General features: G+C 43.1%; 2 protein-coding genes across 2 annotated transcripts; one reads left to right on the top strand and one right to left on the bottom strand.

Moving 5' to 3' along the window:
* The first annotated feature begins 3,662 nt into the window (after positions 1 to 3,662).
* Positions 3,663 to 4,364, top strand: LOC120693555 (zinc finger protein 4-like). Its single transcript, XM_039977011.1, has one exon. It carries the CDS (start codon positions 3,745 to 3,747, stop codon positions 4,180 to 4,182), a length of 438 nt encoding a protein of 145 aa, XP_039832945.1. The 5' UTR covers positions 3,663 to 3,744; the 3' UTR covers positions 4,183 to 4,364.
* Positions 4,365 to 14,675: 10,311 nt separating this feature from the next.
* LOC120691953 (zinc finger protein 4-like) lies at positions 14,676 to 15,691 on the bottom strand. The gene has a single exon (XM_039975158.1). The coding sequence runs from the start codon at positions 15,507 to 15,509 to the stop codon at positions 15,072 to 15,074; it is 438 nt and encodes a 145-aa protein (XP_039831092.1). The 5' UTR covers positions 15,510 to 15,691; the 3' UTR covers positions 14,676 to 15,071.
* Positions 15,692 to 15,909: the final 218 nt, after the last annotated feature.

Below are 15,909 nucleotides of genomic sequence, written 5' to 3'. Positions count from 1 at the left end.
CCCGGTTGGAGACACCAACCGGGACAAAATGGGAGCCTTTTGTCCCGGTTGGTGGTTCCAACCGGGACAAAAGGCCCGCGTAGCCTTTTGTCCCGGTTGGAACCACCAACCGGGACAAAAGTCCCCCCTTTTGTCCCGGTTCGTGCCTCCAACCGGGACAAAAGGCCTTGCGCCCCTTATCCCCTTCCCTCTCCCCCCGCCCGAGCCATTCAGCTCACTTGTTTTCTCTGTTCTTGGCTCGGGATAGAGGAGTTCTTGCTCATTTCTTCACCACATTTGTGAAGATCTTTGATTCCCCGTCCATCCATCTGCTCTAAAGGTTTGGGGCTTGTTTTTCTCTTCTTCCTTGGCTTGTATAGCTCATTTCATACTTTAGAAATAGAGAAAATGTGTAGCTAGCTCATTTCTTGGACATTTAGCTAGCTAGATTGCATATGTAGGCGTAATTTTCTTTTAGATTTAGATGAGTATATGGATAGTAGAAATTTTTAGAATGAGTGTAGATACTTCATGTGATGTACTTGTATATATGACCATATTGTGGATAGTTGATTTTTTTATTCGTGAATGAATTAATGAAATGAGTATATTATAGAATTTTTTGTATTATGAATGGATTATTTTGACACTCTAGTGATGTATTTAATCAGGCTCACATTGAAACCATCTAGAAGCTAAAAAAATCTTTATTTCGAAACAAGTATACGTCGTTAATCTCCATCCAACGGTGATGGCACTACCTTTCAGGGATACACGATGCGCTATAAGGACGTCGCAAATCGGTTGGTCGCATCACCAGCACTTCCGATTGATAAGAAGACAGCATTTGACGCAGTCAGCATGCCGTTGTTGTACTGAGAGCATATGAACGAGCATGCTGCCTGTGCCAAGTGCTGTGCCTATTAATCGTAAATGTTGGTGCTGCGACTAGCAGATTGGTGACATCCTTGTACCGCACCGTGTCCCCCCGAAAGGCAGTGTCATCACCGCAGGGTTGAGGTTACTGACATATACATTTTCAGAAATAAAGGTTTATTTTTCTTCTAGAGGGTTTCTGGATATTGAAAAGAGTGTACTCCTGGAACTGAAGGGTGTCAAAGTAATTAGAAGTTATAGAGATTTCTTTCAATTAATTAGAGATTTCTTGAGGATTAATGATACATTTCGTCTTTTTTTATATAATTTCATTGTTATTTGCAAGAGTTATTAATCTGATCATTGTAATTGTAATAGTAAATAATTTTTGCTTTGTAATGGTAAGAATTTATAATTTTGTGGAAAATAAAGGTATTTTTCAGTAAAATATGGCTTCAACAGCTGGAGGGAGTGGCGCCGGTGGGGGTGATCGTTGTCCTTCTGGAGAGAAGGGCACAACTCGAGTAGGTCGTCGGTCCAAAAAACCTAGTGCTTTTCATAGGGCAGCGCTCCGTTATTTGGAAAAAGAATATAGAGAATGCATGGCAAGGGGCGAGGAACCTCCGTTTGATCTTGAGGATTTATTGCGGCGTTACGGTTCGTCACCACCAAACTCGGAGATTTCAGCTCCGCCATCTTATTCTGCGCCAGCAAGAAATCCGTTAGAACATTCTGCGTTCCAACGCAAGGACGGTTGAAAACCTATGTGTTGTTGACCGAATTTTTAAATTTCATGTATAGTACTCCTTTGTTAAGTTCTGTAATGGATTAAGTACCCCTTTTAATTAATCAAGATGTATGATAGATATTGCATATCTTTTAATTATTCATGTTATGTTACATTTAGTTTAATTTAGGTTTGATATATTTTATTTATTCGATACGTGTAAAGAATTCAAATCGATTTATTTAAAATGCAGATGGACCGGCAATGGATGTACAATGCTGACCGACGTTCGAAAGAATTCATTGATGGCCTGCATTATTTTTTGTCTGTGGCTGAGGCAAACAAGCAGAATGGTTTTATGTGCTGCCCGTGTGTTCATTGCAACAATAACAAGGATTACTCATCTTCAAGAATCCTACCGGAGGAAAAGGTTATGGCGATTCAAGAACAATTCTCCGGATTTATTGTTGAGCAAATCCTCGACCCAAAAGGCGAATTCTACTATGATGGAATATCTAATATTGACAATCACAGCAAATATGACAATATACGCGTATATATGTAATTAAGAACGAATATAACTATGTAAATATATATGTGACTCATAGGTATTAAATTTCTATTTATGAGTATGTATGTATGTATTAAATTTCCAAAAGGCGAATTCTACTATGTAATTAAGAACGAATATACCTATGCAAATATGATGGAGTATGTATGTATTATATATATAAGCACTTCAATAATATATATGTGTATATATATATATTTATATAATATTGGTCCTAGACATTTTCATATGTAAAGGAATTCACATGTATAGATATGTGTATACATATATATATATAAGTGAATTAATTTATATATGAAAACTATCTAGGACAAATATTATATAAGTAACTATATATATATGTATATATTAGTGGAGATCATACACACTGAATTCCAATACATAAGTTTAACTGAAATGCAAAAGTATAATTGAAATAGAAAAAGAATTGAGAAAAGAAAAACATGAAAAAAAGAGACCTTTTGTCCCGGTTGGTAACACCAACCGGGACAAAAGGGTGCGCCAGCCACGTGGGCGCTGGCTGCACCTTTTGTCCCGGTTGGTGTTACCAACCGGGACAAAAGGTCCTCTTTTGTCCCGGTTGCCACACCCGGGACAAAAGGGCACCCCCTTTTGTCCCGGACAGGCGTTCCCGGTTGGGAAACCGGGACAACAGCGGTTTCCCAACCGGGACAAATCAACGTTTTTGTAGTAGTGTAGGAATCCATTTTAGTATTTCGCACTGGGCCTCCGATTTGGCCGGGAGGCCCCTTTGGGCGGCAATCTAGATTATATGAACCTAGACCGCTTGCTGTCCCTCAAAGCAGCGGCAGAGCTAGGGGATGCTCTAGCCCCCCTACCCCTCTATAACCCATGGAGCCCCCCACCCCCCAAGCCCCCCCCCCAGCCCCCCCCTATAAATTTCAACCATGAATCAAAAGAAGTAGGAGGAAAATGAGAAAGAAAAAGAAGAAAAAGAGAGAGAAAAGAAGAAGAGAAGGAAGATAAGCCCCCCTAAGTTCAAATTCTAGATTCGCCACTGCCTCAAAGTGCTAGTGCAGTGTAGTGTATTTTTTAACCCCTCCTAACTGATACAACTACATGTCAAACCCACGCACATACCTAATTAACACACATCTAAATCCACAATTGCACACGATTTCCTTTCTGCGGAGGCCCAGAGCTGAGGCCAGGCAAGAATTACACTTGGGGCAAGCACTCGTGGACACGGTGTCCAGCCAGCAGCCTGATGAGGTACGGTTGGAACGCTCGTGGGCAGGGAACGACCTAGAGATCCTACCCGTCGAGGCCTCGAGCCGCTATCAGCTCATTGTCACCGGTAATCTTATCTTCTTTTCCTCCTTGCGTTGATAGGATCTCCTGTGGGCTCTGGCCTGGCCATGCAACTTGGCCTGTTCTGAGTTCGTCGTCTTCTTCCGTGGAATTGCCCAATTAAGCACGTGCGGAAACAGGTCCGCCACACCCGTTACGCTTGTTGCTGCATTATTTAATCTGCGCTTAGTGAGCGCGTCGGTCTCTCCTCTAGCTGTAGCAAATTAAGCTCTCGCACAGCTGTCCCTCGTGTCACAGCGGCTAGCTAACTACTCCTATAATGGAGAGGCTGATGGCGGAGCAGGAGCTGGACCTCGAGCTCAGCCTCCTCCACCCCTGCTCGGCTGCGGCGGCTCAGGCGGAGCCTCCCGGCTTCTTCGTCTGCACCTACTGCGACCGCAAGTTCTACAGCTCGCAGGCGCTCGGCGGCCACCAGAACGCGCACAAGTACGAGCGCACCCTCGCCAAGCGCCGCCGGGAGATCGCCGCCGCCATGCGCGCGCACGGCGCCCGGGTCGACGCCGCCGGCGGCAGGCCCGGGGGCGCCGGAGACGTAGCTGCAGGCGCCGCTGAGGCTTTGATGGCGAGGCTGCTGGACGCGCGGCAAGCTGGCCCGGTGCCTGGTGGGCAATCGAGCGGCCATCTGCGCAGCAAGAGCAGCTCGTTGGAGCACGGCGTCGAGCGCGCCGACGAGCTGGACTTGTCGCTCAAACTGTAATTGGGTTCTTGCCTTGTATGGCGCTTGGCGCCTCTGTTTTAGTTATTTCTACCCTTTGACTTTAATTTGCATCTTTTCTATACTAATATGATGTTTCTCCTGCTGCACGCACCTTTTGATTCTTCTGTGTATTGATGAGTTTCTCTGATCGGTATATAATTAATTTCTTCTCAAGAAAGACACTTGACGATTTACCCGAAAGGTACTCATTTGTTTCTCTTAATTTGTTCCCAATTCTACTCTTTCTAAACCATTTTAATTATACAACCAAACTAAAACTGAAACCTGTATACTCATTTTGATACCTCCTTTGGTATATATATACACAGGCTTGTGAGTGGTGATACCTTCCTTGTACCTCTCAAGAGCCTTAAAAACAACCATAATTTTGGCATAATATGAAATCAACAACCTTAATTGTATCTTCGACGGGTTTGGGCCTGTGTCTACGGATTATTGTTCGGAGGGATTTTTTGCACAACTCCTATATTTGGGGTGCCTAAAATTTTTTTATTGTTTAATTTCAGGCGATGTGTTCCATTTAAAACTGCAATGTTCCCTGATGTTGCAGTCTGCAGATGCTCTCTAGTATTATATATGTAACTCTTTGATAGTATAGATGAAGGAAACATAATGTTAGTTGCAACTCCAATGTTAATCATGCAAACTTTTTTTATGCTATATACGTTAATTTTTTATGTTGCAAAGCAATTATCTAAAATAATAAATAACTACAATTTTTTATTGTTAAGTTAGAAGAAGGGACATACTCCCTCCATCTTGAAATTTAAGGAATTTTGTTTTGTCCTTAGCCAAAGTAGTCTAAGTTTGATCAAATTTATAGATAAGAATATTAACATCTAATATATCAAATAAATAAATTAGAAAAATATATTTGTAATGGATCTAATTATTCTCATTTGAAATTCAAAATATTATCACTCTTTTATATAAATTTGGTCAAACTTACAACAGTTTGATTTAGGATAAACCAAAATAACTTACATTTTAGGGTGGAGGGAGTAGATGAAGGGCATGGACAACACCAGCCACATGCTGTTGCATGGGAAAGAAGTTACAGAAAGATCATTTATTCCTCTTTTTAGAATTATGATCATGCTAGCCACAGTTTGTCAAGAACTTGCTATAAGGAATCACGCAATATACTCCTGTCACATAGAGGATCGTCCCCTCCAATTCAAACTTGGTTGTCTTGTTCTTTCCGAGAAAAGATGCTTAGTTACCTTTTGGCATTTTTTCATCAATTATTGTTGCATCCATGGACCGATGCGCAGCATGCATGTCCATGTCTATATTTGTCCTCATCCTCTGGTTGCTTGGTGCCTCTACTAGCAATACCATCATCATATTTTGTATTATTTTGCATTGTTTCATCTAGATGTAGTATTGATTATTGGAGGACATATACGTACGTACGTACGTACATACATACATACATACATACATACATACATACATACATACATACATACATACATACATACATACATACATACATACATACATACATAGGAGATTATTGAGTGCACCCCCTTTTTCTCCTTCCATTTCTCGGAAGGTATGTGTCAATCTGAAGTGGTCATCTTCAAGCACAAATCAAAATATGAGAACCTCCTAATGTTAAGCTCTAGGAGCAATAACGATCCTATTAGTATCTAAAATATGAGAACCTCCCTCTCACTTACATTTTTTAAGGATTCAAATTTTGCAACAACTCCAGCCGACTGAACAAATCAGAGCCCCCATTCTGCTCGCGAGCACCAATGCATCTGCTCCACCGTTCCTCCGTGTTCGGCGCCAGTGGGGACAAGCACAAGAAGGCGGCGTTGCGGCGTGTCGGGCAGTGGCCGGAGGGGCCACCAGCGCGGCGGGCGCGCGGCGTCGGGCGGTGGGGCCGGCGACGGCAGGCGAACACGGCAGAGCTCCGTGGAGGTGTTGACGCCTGGGCAGAGTCGGGCGACGCGAGATGGAGCAGGTCGGCGGCGGCAGGCACCCGGAAAGCCCCGCTGGTGAGGTCGTCGTCTTGGAGCAAGGTGCACGGTGGCGTCGGCAGACGGGGCTGCGGCGGTGGCGGGAGCAGATTCGGTGGCAGTGAGCGGGAAGGGACCGGCATCGACAACGGCGGCGCACGGCTGTGGTAAGGGGTCGTCGACGGGAAGGGGCCGGCGACGGCATAGGAGCGGCGGCCCGGCGGGCGGTCCAAGGCGGACGACGCGAAGGTCAGGAGGCAGCGGGAGGCGACCGACGGGGAGGTCGGGAGGCAGGCAGGAGGCGGCCGGTGCAGAGGTCGGGTGGCGGCCGGCGTGGAAGGGGTGGATCCGGCCGCCCGACTGCGGCAGATCCGGCCATGCTGGGGCCCGGACCAAGGCTGCCGCCGGTCCGTCGGCCTCGCCGGAGCTGTCGACGTCGTCGGTGGGTGGCGGCGCGGGAGAAGCCCGGGAGAGCGGGAGGGGGAGCAGCGGTGGAGGAGGTGGGACCCACGAATCGGAGGGTGGATAGGAGGCTCCTATTCCTGAGGGCTTGGGAGTGGAATTTGGAGACCCATGCAAAATGCGAGCCTAAATAGGAGCCCCACTGGAGTTATTTTTTTCCTCAAACTCCTAAAAAAATAATATGGGGGCCTGTTTATGGGCCTCCACTGGAGTTGCTCTTAAGGATTACACCTAGGCCATCGCCACGCACACCGATGTGATAATTACATCATTATAATCACAATTTCCTAGAGGATAAATTGTATTTAACTACATAAGCCATACATAGAAATAGATGTACCATTTTAACTACATTTATTTTATTTTATTATCAGCTGGTTAGAGGCTAGCGATAATGTATAAAGTCTTTGTTTGTTGGCTTCTGGATCACGTGTTCAAATAGATAATCAAAAAGACAATCTAGATTATGAATTGTAGCAAATGAATAATATAATTGTGTAGATATATTCCTATGAACCATGTGTTCTAAAAGTAGGAAGTTTAAATGTATATAGAACAACTACCAAGAGGTGCAACACGCTACACTAAAACTAAGGCAATATAAATAAAATTATTTTACAATGGTTATTAATTTTTATTTTTCTATTAAGTACCAAGAAATATATTGGGTTATTTTACAACAACATATCACTAGTAGAAAACACGCCAAAGGTCCACCCCAAAAGTACCAATATAGGTACCGGTTCATCTTCGTACCGGTACTTTTGGGCATCAACCGGTACCTAAGGCTTTCCATAGGTACCGGGTGGTAATTTTTACATTAGTACCGGGTGTTACCACCAACCGGTGCCTATAGATGAGCCTTAGGTACCGGTTGGTAACACCAACTGGTATCTTAAGAGCTTTAGGTACCTGTTGGTGTTATCAACCAGTACCTTAGGCTCATCCATGAGTTATTTCAAAAGAGAAATATCTATCTTTCCATCAAAAGTGATGTGTAGGCGATATGATAAGAAAGGTACACGTGAAGACGAGAGATTCTGAGTTCAAATCCCACCCCCAACCACTTTTGCCAAAAAAAATACTAGCCTTAAGCACAAGTTATTCTACCCGATGCTCATGACCATGACTATTGGTCTCGGTTTTCGGATACCGGTTCAAGAACCGATACCTTAGCCTTTCACCAACCGGTGCCTATAACCAGTTTTCCAGTAGTGTATTTATGCTTTTCAGGTCTTCTCTAAACGTATGTCATTGTGGAACTTCTACATGCACTTTTTGTTCTTTATGATTGCTTAATAAATTCTATCACTCTCACAATTATATGAGTCATCTTCCAGTATAGTACAAATAAAGCACAATATGATCGGGTGATATCAGTATAATAAAAGTACTAGTACAAATGGGGGAAAAACTGGTAGCCAACCGTTTCACCATCTGTCTGAGACAGTCAATGATTTGGGCTCACGTATAAATTAATGGATCCTACCAATTCGTCCAAGGTTATTTGAAAACTGCATGCAACGATTTCTGAAAAGGCATCATTAATGACCATATAATAAGTATCAAATGGTTTGACGTTGGAAAATGCGTGTGTAATATATGTCTTAGATAGTTTAAATAAAATACATTTGTGATGATAAAATAGTGTGTATTATATTAGTTATCATAGATGGATTTTCACTCTCACATAACAGGATGGTGAGCAATGATGATGAGAGACAATTTAAATGTGTGCCGACACTGGAGAATATTAATGCCAAATATTTCTTTGTTTTGTTTACTAACATGTCACATTCAAATGTTAAAAAGACTATGGATCCGCGAACTTTCTTAAGTCATAGACCGAAACCATGTCCTTCTATTCAAATTACGGATGTAGCTTGGTTGTATTTGAAATTATGGCCAGAGAAAACCAGTCTTGACTGATCCAGCTAGGACCTCTAGGAAGTAGTATATATTTCAGGATGCCATCTCAAGAGAGAGGCCCCCTACCATTACCTGCTCCTCATATAGTTAACTAGCCTATCAACCCATGCTCCCTTACAGGCTAATATAAATTAATATAAAAAAATTTATAGCTGATAATTATAATTATCTATCTTATACCCTCTTTCATCTATTAAATATTCGAATACATACTCTAAAATACATATTTATTATTATCTAGTTGCAATAGATGTCATTTTACATCACACCTCCCTATGTGTTTGTTATATATTGAGTTAGTATGATCATCGCTTCCATCATACATGAATACATGATGACACATATCGTAGATAGCATTTTTATATAAACAATAACATAAATAATATATCAATAATAATAGAAATAGTAATTTAGATTTTATATTGATGCACTTCAATATTTAGATTTATGGGTTACTTTTACTTTTAATAATGATATAATTGAACAATTTATATGCAAATTTAGGGGGGTCATTTGTATTATTTTATAATGGTATAGGTGGGTAATTTACATGAAGATTAGAGAGTTACTTTAGAAATTTTATAATAGAAGAGGTTGGTAATTTAGTTACATATTTAGGGGGTACTTTAATCTATTTTCATAATGGCAGAAGTGAGTAATTTATTAGAAAAGATAATAGATTCAATGACTATTATTGTTAGAGTTGTCGGATTGATGACTGGATGTTTCTGATTTTTATGATAATTTTTAAAATTTCTCTATTTTTTAGAGTGTCCACTTAGGATCCTAAGTGGCTTTAGTGGAGTCTTAAAATGAGCATTATCCTGCGCTAAGCTAGCTGCTGGTTGAATTCTTCGAGAGAGAAAAAAAGGTGCAGTCGCCCTCATGGGGATGACTGGCGTGGTTGCGTTGGCATTGGTTATTACCACAAAGATTGTACCAAAAGCTAGTTGGCTTCTTCTGTCTTTTTCATCAGCAACATATTTGTAGCATGGATCGATCCTAGTAGTCCGGAAGCTACCGAGACGTCCGACAGTGATACTATGTGTCATGTCATTCCCAATCCTTTACCTAGAATGGTTTTCATAGCATTGATTATAATGCCACTTAGGATGTTTAGCTTATCTGGCACTATATTAAATAAGATAGAGAGAGTGAAAAGATGAAGAAACTGGGTGCAAGACCCAGTTTCTACACAAGAACTTATGCACTAGACACTACTAAATTTTGTATTGGAAGAGAGTAGTGTCCTCATGATAAGTAAACAACAAATATGATTGGTTGATAGGATAGAGAATAATTGAGAAACCATTAATTATTGGCCCATATAAAGAAACTATTCATCGAGGGATGTACGTAGTTTCTGTGTCTTACCTATATGGTGTTATAGACACTATCTATAAACACTATGGGTTGGAATTGGTCTCATGTGAGTTAATTTCTTCTACCGTGGCTTTATTTATTTGGTCTTAGGGCCAGTACAATAAGGTGGTCTAATAGGCAGTCTCATAAAAATGACACGTCGCCTTGAGAGCAACTGTATAGATAATCTCTACAATAGGTTGTTAGTTTTGTTGTTTCGCATTAGTACCATATCCCTTATTTTGTGGAACGAAAAAAGGGAATTGAGTAGCATGACAACAATAACTTGTACAATGGTGCGTAAACGATCTCATAGTTCTTAATTTTATCCTACGAGGTGGTTGTTTCATGAAGCAACCACCTCATTCTGTCTTCTCCACATCATAAAAAATTCTATGTGGATCTACATGGAAAAACCTATGAGACCGCTGACGTGTAGCAGTAGCTTGCCCTTTAGTCAAGTAGACACTGCTACTATATATATTAGGAAAAATTGCACAAGAATTTAAAACTTGTTACCCATTACTTGATCGAAATCGAGTGGTTCTTGGAGCTTCATCATAATTAATTAAACTGGGAACACTTGTCACTATACATCAACTCTAACCCAGATGCAACAAAATCAGAGAAATTACTTGATACTGATACTACTACAAAAATGATTTGTAGGAACCCTCCATTTGGGGGGTGTCAAAAAGTAATCCGCTCCTACAAAATGAGCAAGGTTATTGTAAGAGTTAATCCGCCCCTGAAAATGCATTTGTAGGAGCGGGAGATGGCATCACCCACCCTGCAAATGAACACAATTTTTAGATGCTGGTCACCTAATCACCCACCTGTAGAAAGTTTGAACGCAAATCGAGAGCGGAGTTAAAGATATTTTACTGGCTACGGCGGCGAGCACCTCTTCCTTATCCTCTATCCTTCTCCCTTATCTGCTATCTCTCTCCTTCTCCCTCACTCTTCCCGGTGGCCACCTCTTCCTCTCTCCCCTTCGCTCTTTCTTCTAGAGCACAGCCGGCCAGCTCGGTGCGAGCGCTGGCACGGAAGCCAACGTGGCACGGGCGCCATGGCGCGGTCGGCGGGCCCAGCCTCTTCCGTCGCGGTGCTCACCATGGTGCCCACCAACTCCCACCTCTGCCGCCTGCTCGTCTCACGGCAAAGTCCTTCGTCATCGTTGAGGACATCGACTGGTCCCTCGACCTCTCCGACCGCAACAACAAGAAGAAAGGCAGCAGCGGCGCCGACGAGGAGACCGCGGCGCACCTCGCCATGGAGGTGATAGGGCAGCTCCAACCACCCACAGCGGCTTTACCCAGCGTTGCTCCGTCCGGGCTGCATGGACCTGCAAGATCAAGCTCAACTACTGCGCGGCGGGCCTCGGGCGCGGCGGCCGGCGAGGTGCGGGAATGATAGCCGGTGGGGAATAGCCGGTGAGGAGCAGCCGGTGGAGCGCCATTTTTTTAAAATCAGTTTCTAGGATCGGGTGATCCCTCACCCACATCTTGAAATCCATTTTTAGGGGCGAACACGTTATCCGCACCTACTAATAGCATTTGTAGCTGTGAAAAGTAGGAGCAGATACCGCATCCACCTCTAGAAATACATTTTTACCTATCTCTACGAACGGTTTTCGTAATAGTGTGATGAACACTTTTTTATTCTCTCTTCTTAGCAGGAGGACGAAGAACCGCTAGCTCTACAATTTTTGCATGCCGCGCTCGTGCTGACTCCCGGGTCCGGCCCACTGGTTTCGGAACTGTTGATGTTTTGGACATGACCTCACATACCAAGGATGTCTATTTCCTCGATCTATACGTCTTCAACGCACATCGGTCGTCGTGCGTGCAGTCTGGTCATCAGTCTGTTTCCTTGCCGCAGCTTGTGTGTATCTAGCTTACAAGTGTCGGGCTCCACTCCACACCACTCCACCTATAGCAAGCTAGCAGTTGCAGCCTGCTGGTTGCTGCGGCAGCTCTCGCTTACCCCAACTGGACGACTCGGGCAGCCCCACGACGCCGGCAGCGCTGCTTGCTTGTATTGACGCATGCACGGCTCTGCCGAGTTAGTACATGCCATCTAGTCAGAACCAACTGGGGGTAGCCAGGTGTGGCTTATCCCTGCGGGCCGGTCCGATGCTCGCGCAGAGGCGCAGAACACGGAGCCATGGAGGATGACCGGCCAGCCAGCCCGGCTGGATATATAGCTTTCTCCGCGCCAATTGGATGAACGGATGGATCGTGGGCCATAACTCAACAGTGATGTACAGATCATACTATGTATGCGTCCATTGATAATAGGTCGTAAGCTGAGCTCTCGATCTCAGCATACTGTACTCAAATTGATCAGCACCTGGTGGCCGGCCATTACGGTCTTTGTTTCCCATAATGTATTTTTTAAAACAATTCAGGCAGAAGAGCTGCCTAGTATATTAAAAAGGAGGACGAACGTCCAGATTGGGCATAACAACAATGAACAGAAACAGCCAGTGGGATTGGGACATCAACACAACCACGCAACTCTACTCAAAATTCTACACAACAAGCAACCAATTGGATTGGGTCATCAACGCGGCCGCAACACTCCACTCGATGGCAGCAGCAAAGCGGAAGCACTACCGCACACCCACCCAAAGTCTACACTCCTGTAGTTGTCGAAACATCAGGCGCGACCCTGCATTGATAGGGATCAAAGAAGGCAGACACTACCGCACCAAGAAGACCACCGCCATGCAGAACCCTTCACCGACGCCGCTCTAACATCACACTCCACCCGACGGAGTGAAAAAATACCGAATCCGGACCTCTCGCAGGCTGCCTCGCACCAAGAGGATCTAGGCCTGTTTTCCCATAATGTAGAATGGTTGTCATCACCAGGTTCGATCAACTTTAGCAATGCAATCTCCTTTATTTCCTGCTGCACAATTCTATTCAGCAATAGGTATATGGCCTCTTCTTATTCTTTGCTCATTTCTCAGCAATAGGTATTACCCTCCGTTCCTCTTCTTTATATGATAGCTTTTCGGTAGCTTCCATCGGCTCATATGCACACCAGGTAAGCATTGAATCAACTCTCTCTCTCTCTCTCTCTCTCTCTCTCTCTCTCTCTCTCTCTCTCTCTCTCTCTCTCTCTCTCTCTCTCTCAAATTGTCACCAATGAACCTCGTGCAGAATAAAGTCAGTTTCCTCCCTGTTTTTGGTCATTATATATTGTCTCTCCTCATCAGCACATGGCACACAGGCCAGTGTCTTGTTCAATCTGCTCATCACGACATGTGAGTTCAACCCCAAACATGAGTTGTTGCTTCTTAATTATCTCTCTTTGCTAGAGTTTGCTTCCTAGTAATTGGTTCTTGAAGATGGTTAAGTCAAAACATGAATTAAAACAAACAATATTACCCATGGTTATTGTGGTAGATAACTATCATAAAAACTACAAACTCTTGAAACTGTTGACAATTTGAAACACACACTGTTGGAAAATTTTATTACTCTTGTATTTGTGCAATGAGGAATATATTTACTGTAATCTTCGAACCCTGAGATGATCTTGGAAATACTGAGACTCAATAATTCCCTTTGGTATACGAATAGCTGGAGAGTTTAATTAGATCTTTGCATCTGATGATGTCTAACTCTAAAATTCTTCTGCATCTGTATACTACAATTGATTTTGCCAAATCAGCTCAATTGATATACCTAGGAGGAAAAAAACACATGAATTTCATCTGGAATCCCTGTTCTTAGATAAAATTGTAACAAGACAAATAATGTACTTAATTTTAGTTCAAATGGTACTCAAAACAAATTAAGGAGATGGTTTTTATGAGTTGTAAGATTGGTCATTTTCTAAGAGAAGTGCATTTGGAATTTGCAGTAGCTCCACTAAATGTTCAAAAATGTTTCCTATTCTCTATTCTAGAAAATAGACTCTAATTGGCTAATTGCACTATTAGCTAGATTATATTTGAAAGATACACTTGAATACAATTTACAATCTGCATTGTCATAATTAATAAAGGTGCCAAATTAAGTAGTATATAATTCTAGAACTTACCTGAGTATCTTATTTGAAAAGTTCCTGATTTATTTTTTATGATGTTTCCATGAATGCCACCAATTGTCAACTAAGATATAGGCTGAAACTTCACATTGCATCAAAACTAGATCTTTTAATTTCAAGATCTTTTAATTTGCTACCCAATCATATATCACTTGAAGTAAAACTAGATCCTATATATACAAATCTAGAATGGATAACGCAGTTGGTATTGTTGCGGGAAAAAGATCAGAGTAGTTGGTTGTCTATAACTCATATGAATTGCAGTGGTAATCTCTGTTGAGTTTTCAGTAGATGGTGTTGATCAATGACACTGATTGTTGTCTTTACTATTTGAAATTCCCTAGCATTAGCAGTATGCCCTGGCATAACTTGGTTTGCATTTCAGAATGGTTATCCATTAATAAGATATATCTTAGAACATATATAACTGACTTATTTGAGGATACAAATTTTATCAACAAAACGAGGACATGGAGAGCACAGTGTGGAATGATTTTTTAAAATGTTTGCGCTTTCATAGCAGCAAACACTGCAACTGCATGCATCACATGCATATGGTAAACATAAATTGGTAATAGGTAGCATATCCCAGCAGCGATACTAGCTAGCTAGCTTGAAGCTGCTGGATGATATTTAAAACTCTCGCTCTGACCTTCTTATGAAGAAAGACTGAAAGACACATATGAACCAGAATCAGCTGCGAAAATGCGATAGACATACTAAACTTTTATATTTCGACACATTGAGCTAGCGAGAGAGCTCTATATATGGACTTTGCAAGAGTTAGCAGTTGTTCATCTGGTGAGCAAAGTCTCACATGGAATATGCACAGTATTGAATCACTAGAAAAAGTCTGCATATATAAAGCAAATAAAATAAACCCCCAAAAATTATTATTTCAATTGAATATGCGTGCATGCTTAAAAAATTCTGGATTAAGAAGAGCTAAAGAGAAGACATGCATTTGAGCGCACCGGATAAATAAAATCGACAGATTTCCCTTTCAAAAGAAATTCCATACAAACTCAAACATCACTTGCAAGAGGCACTGATGAGTGATGATATGGTGCAGGGAGAAGCCAGTCATAGCCTGAGTGACAAATCCAGTTCGCCGGCGCGGTCGACGTGGCGCAGCAGGCTGCCATACTGCTGCCCAGGCCCTGGAGCAGCTTGGTGCGCCCCCAGCGGCCTCGCCTTGTCGACATCGGAATCAGCTCCAGCGGCCCCAGGGCTCTCGCCGTCGGCGTCGACATCGACGACCTGGACAGCGGCGGCCGTCCCAGAAGCAGCCCCGCCGTGCGCGCGCAAGGAGGCGGCGATCTCCCGGCGGCGCTTGGCGAGGGTGCGCTCGTACTTGTGGGCGTTCTGGTGGCCGCCGAGCGCCTGCGAGCTGTAGAACTTGCGGCCGCAGTACGTGCAGAGGAAGAAGCCGAGCGACTCGTCCTCCTCCGGCGTAGCCGAGGCGGAGGTGTGGAAGAAGAGTCTGAGCTCAAGATCCAGCTCCTGCTGCTCCGTCTCCATTACAGCCGGCGCGGCTAAATTAGAGCTGTTACAAGAGTCGTTTTAGTGGTCTAAGCGAACATTAGGTAGTAGAGCAAGGGCGGGTGCTGCAGCCTGTGTGCAGAGGGTACGGTGGAGAGCTAGCTATAGTTTAGCGGAAGTAGTAGCCCGTGGACGGAGGTCGTGCACGTTTCTGCAACTGTGGAAGGCCGCCGGCAGGTTACATCACATCGATCGATCCTCTATGGGTTCAAGAATATATGGCCTGTTTAGATCATTATCCGTAAACCCGGACCGTAAACGCAAAAAAAACGTCACATCGAATATTTTAACACATGCATAGAGTACTAAATGAAGTCTATTTATAAAACTTTTTGCATGGATGGGCTGTAAATCGTGAGACGAATCTAATGAGCCTACT

This window comes from Panicum virgatum, chromosome 9N (genome assembly GCF_016808335.1).
Source record: "Panicum virgatum strain AP13 chromosome 9N, P.virgatum_v5, whole genome shotgun sequence".
In the NCBI taxonomy this organism is placed as follows: domain Eukaryota; kingdom Viridiplantae; phylum Streptophyta; class Magnoliopsida; order Poales; family Poaceae; genus Panicum; species Panicum virgatum.
This window is presented reverse-complemented; position numbering and strand designations above follow the sequence as displayed.

Excerpts from the sequence above, each read along its gene's own strand:
- LOC120691953 (XM_039975158.1), bottom strand. The coding sequence starts at position 15,509 with ATGGAGACGGAGCAGCAGGAGCTGGATCTTGAGCTCAGACTCTTCTTC.
- LOC120693555 (XM_039977011.1), top strand. The coding sequence starts at position 3,745 with ATGGAGAGGCTGATGGCGGAGCAGGAGCTGGACCTCGAGCTCAGCCTC.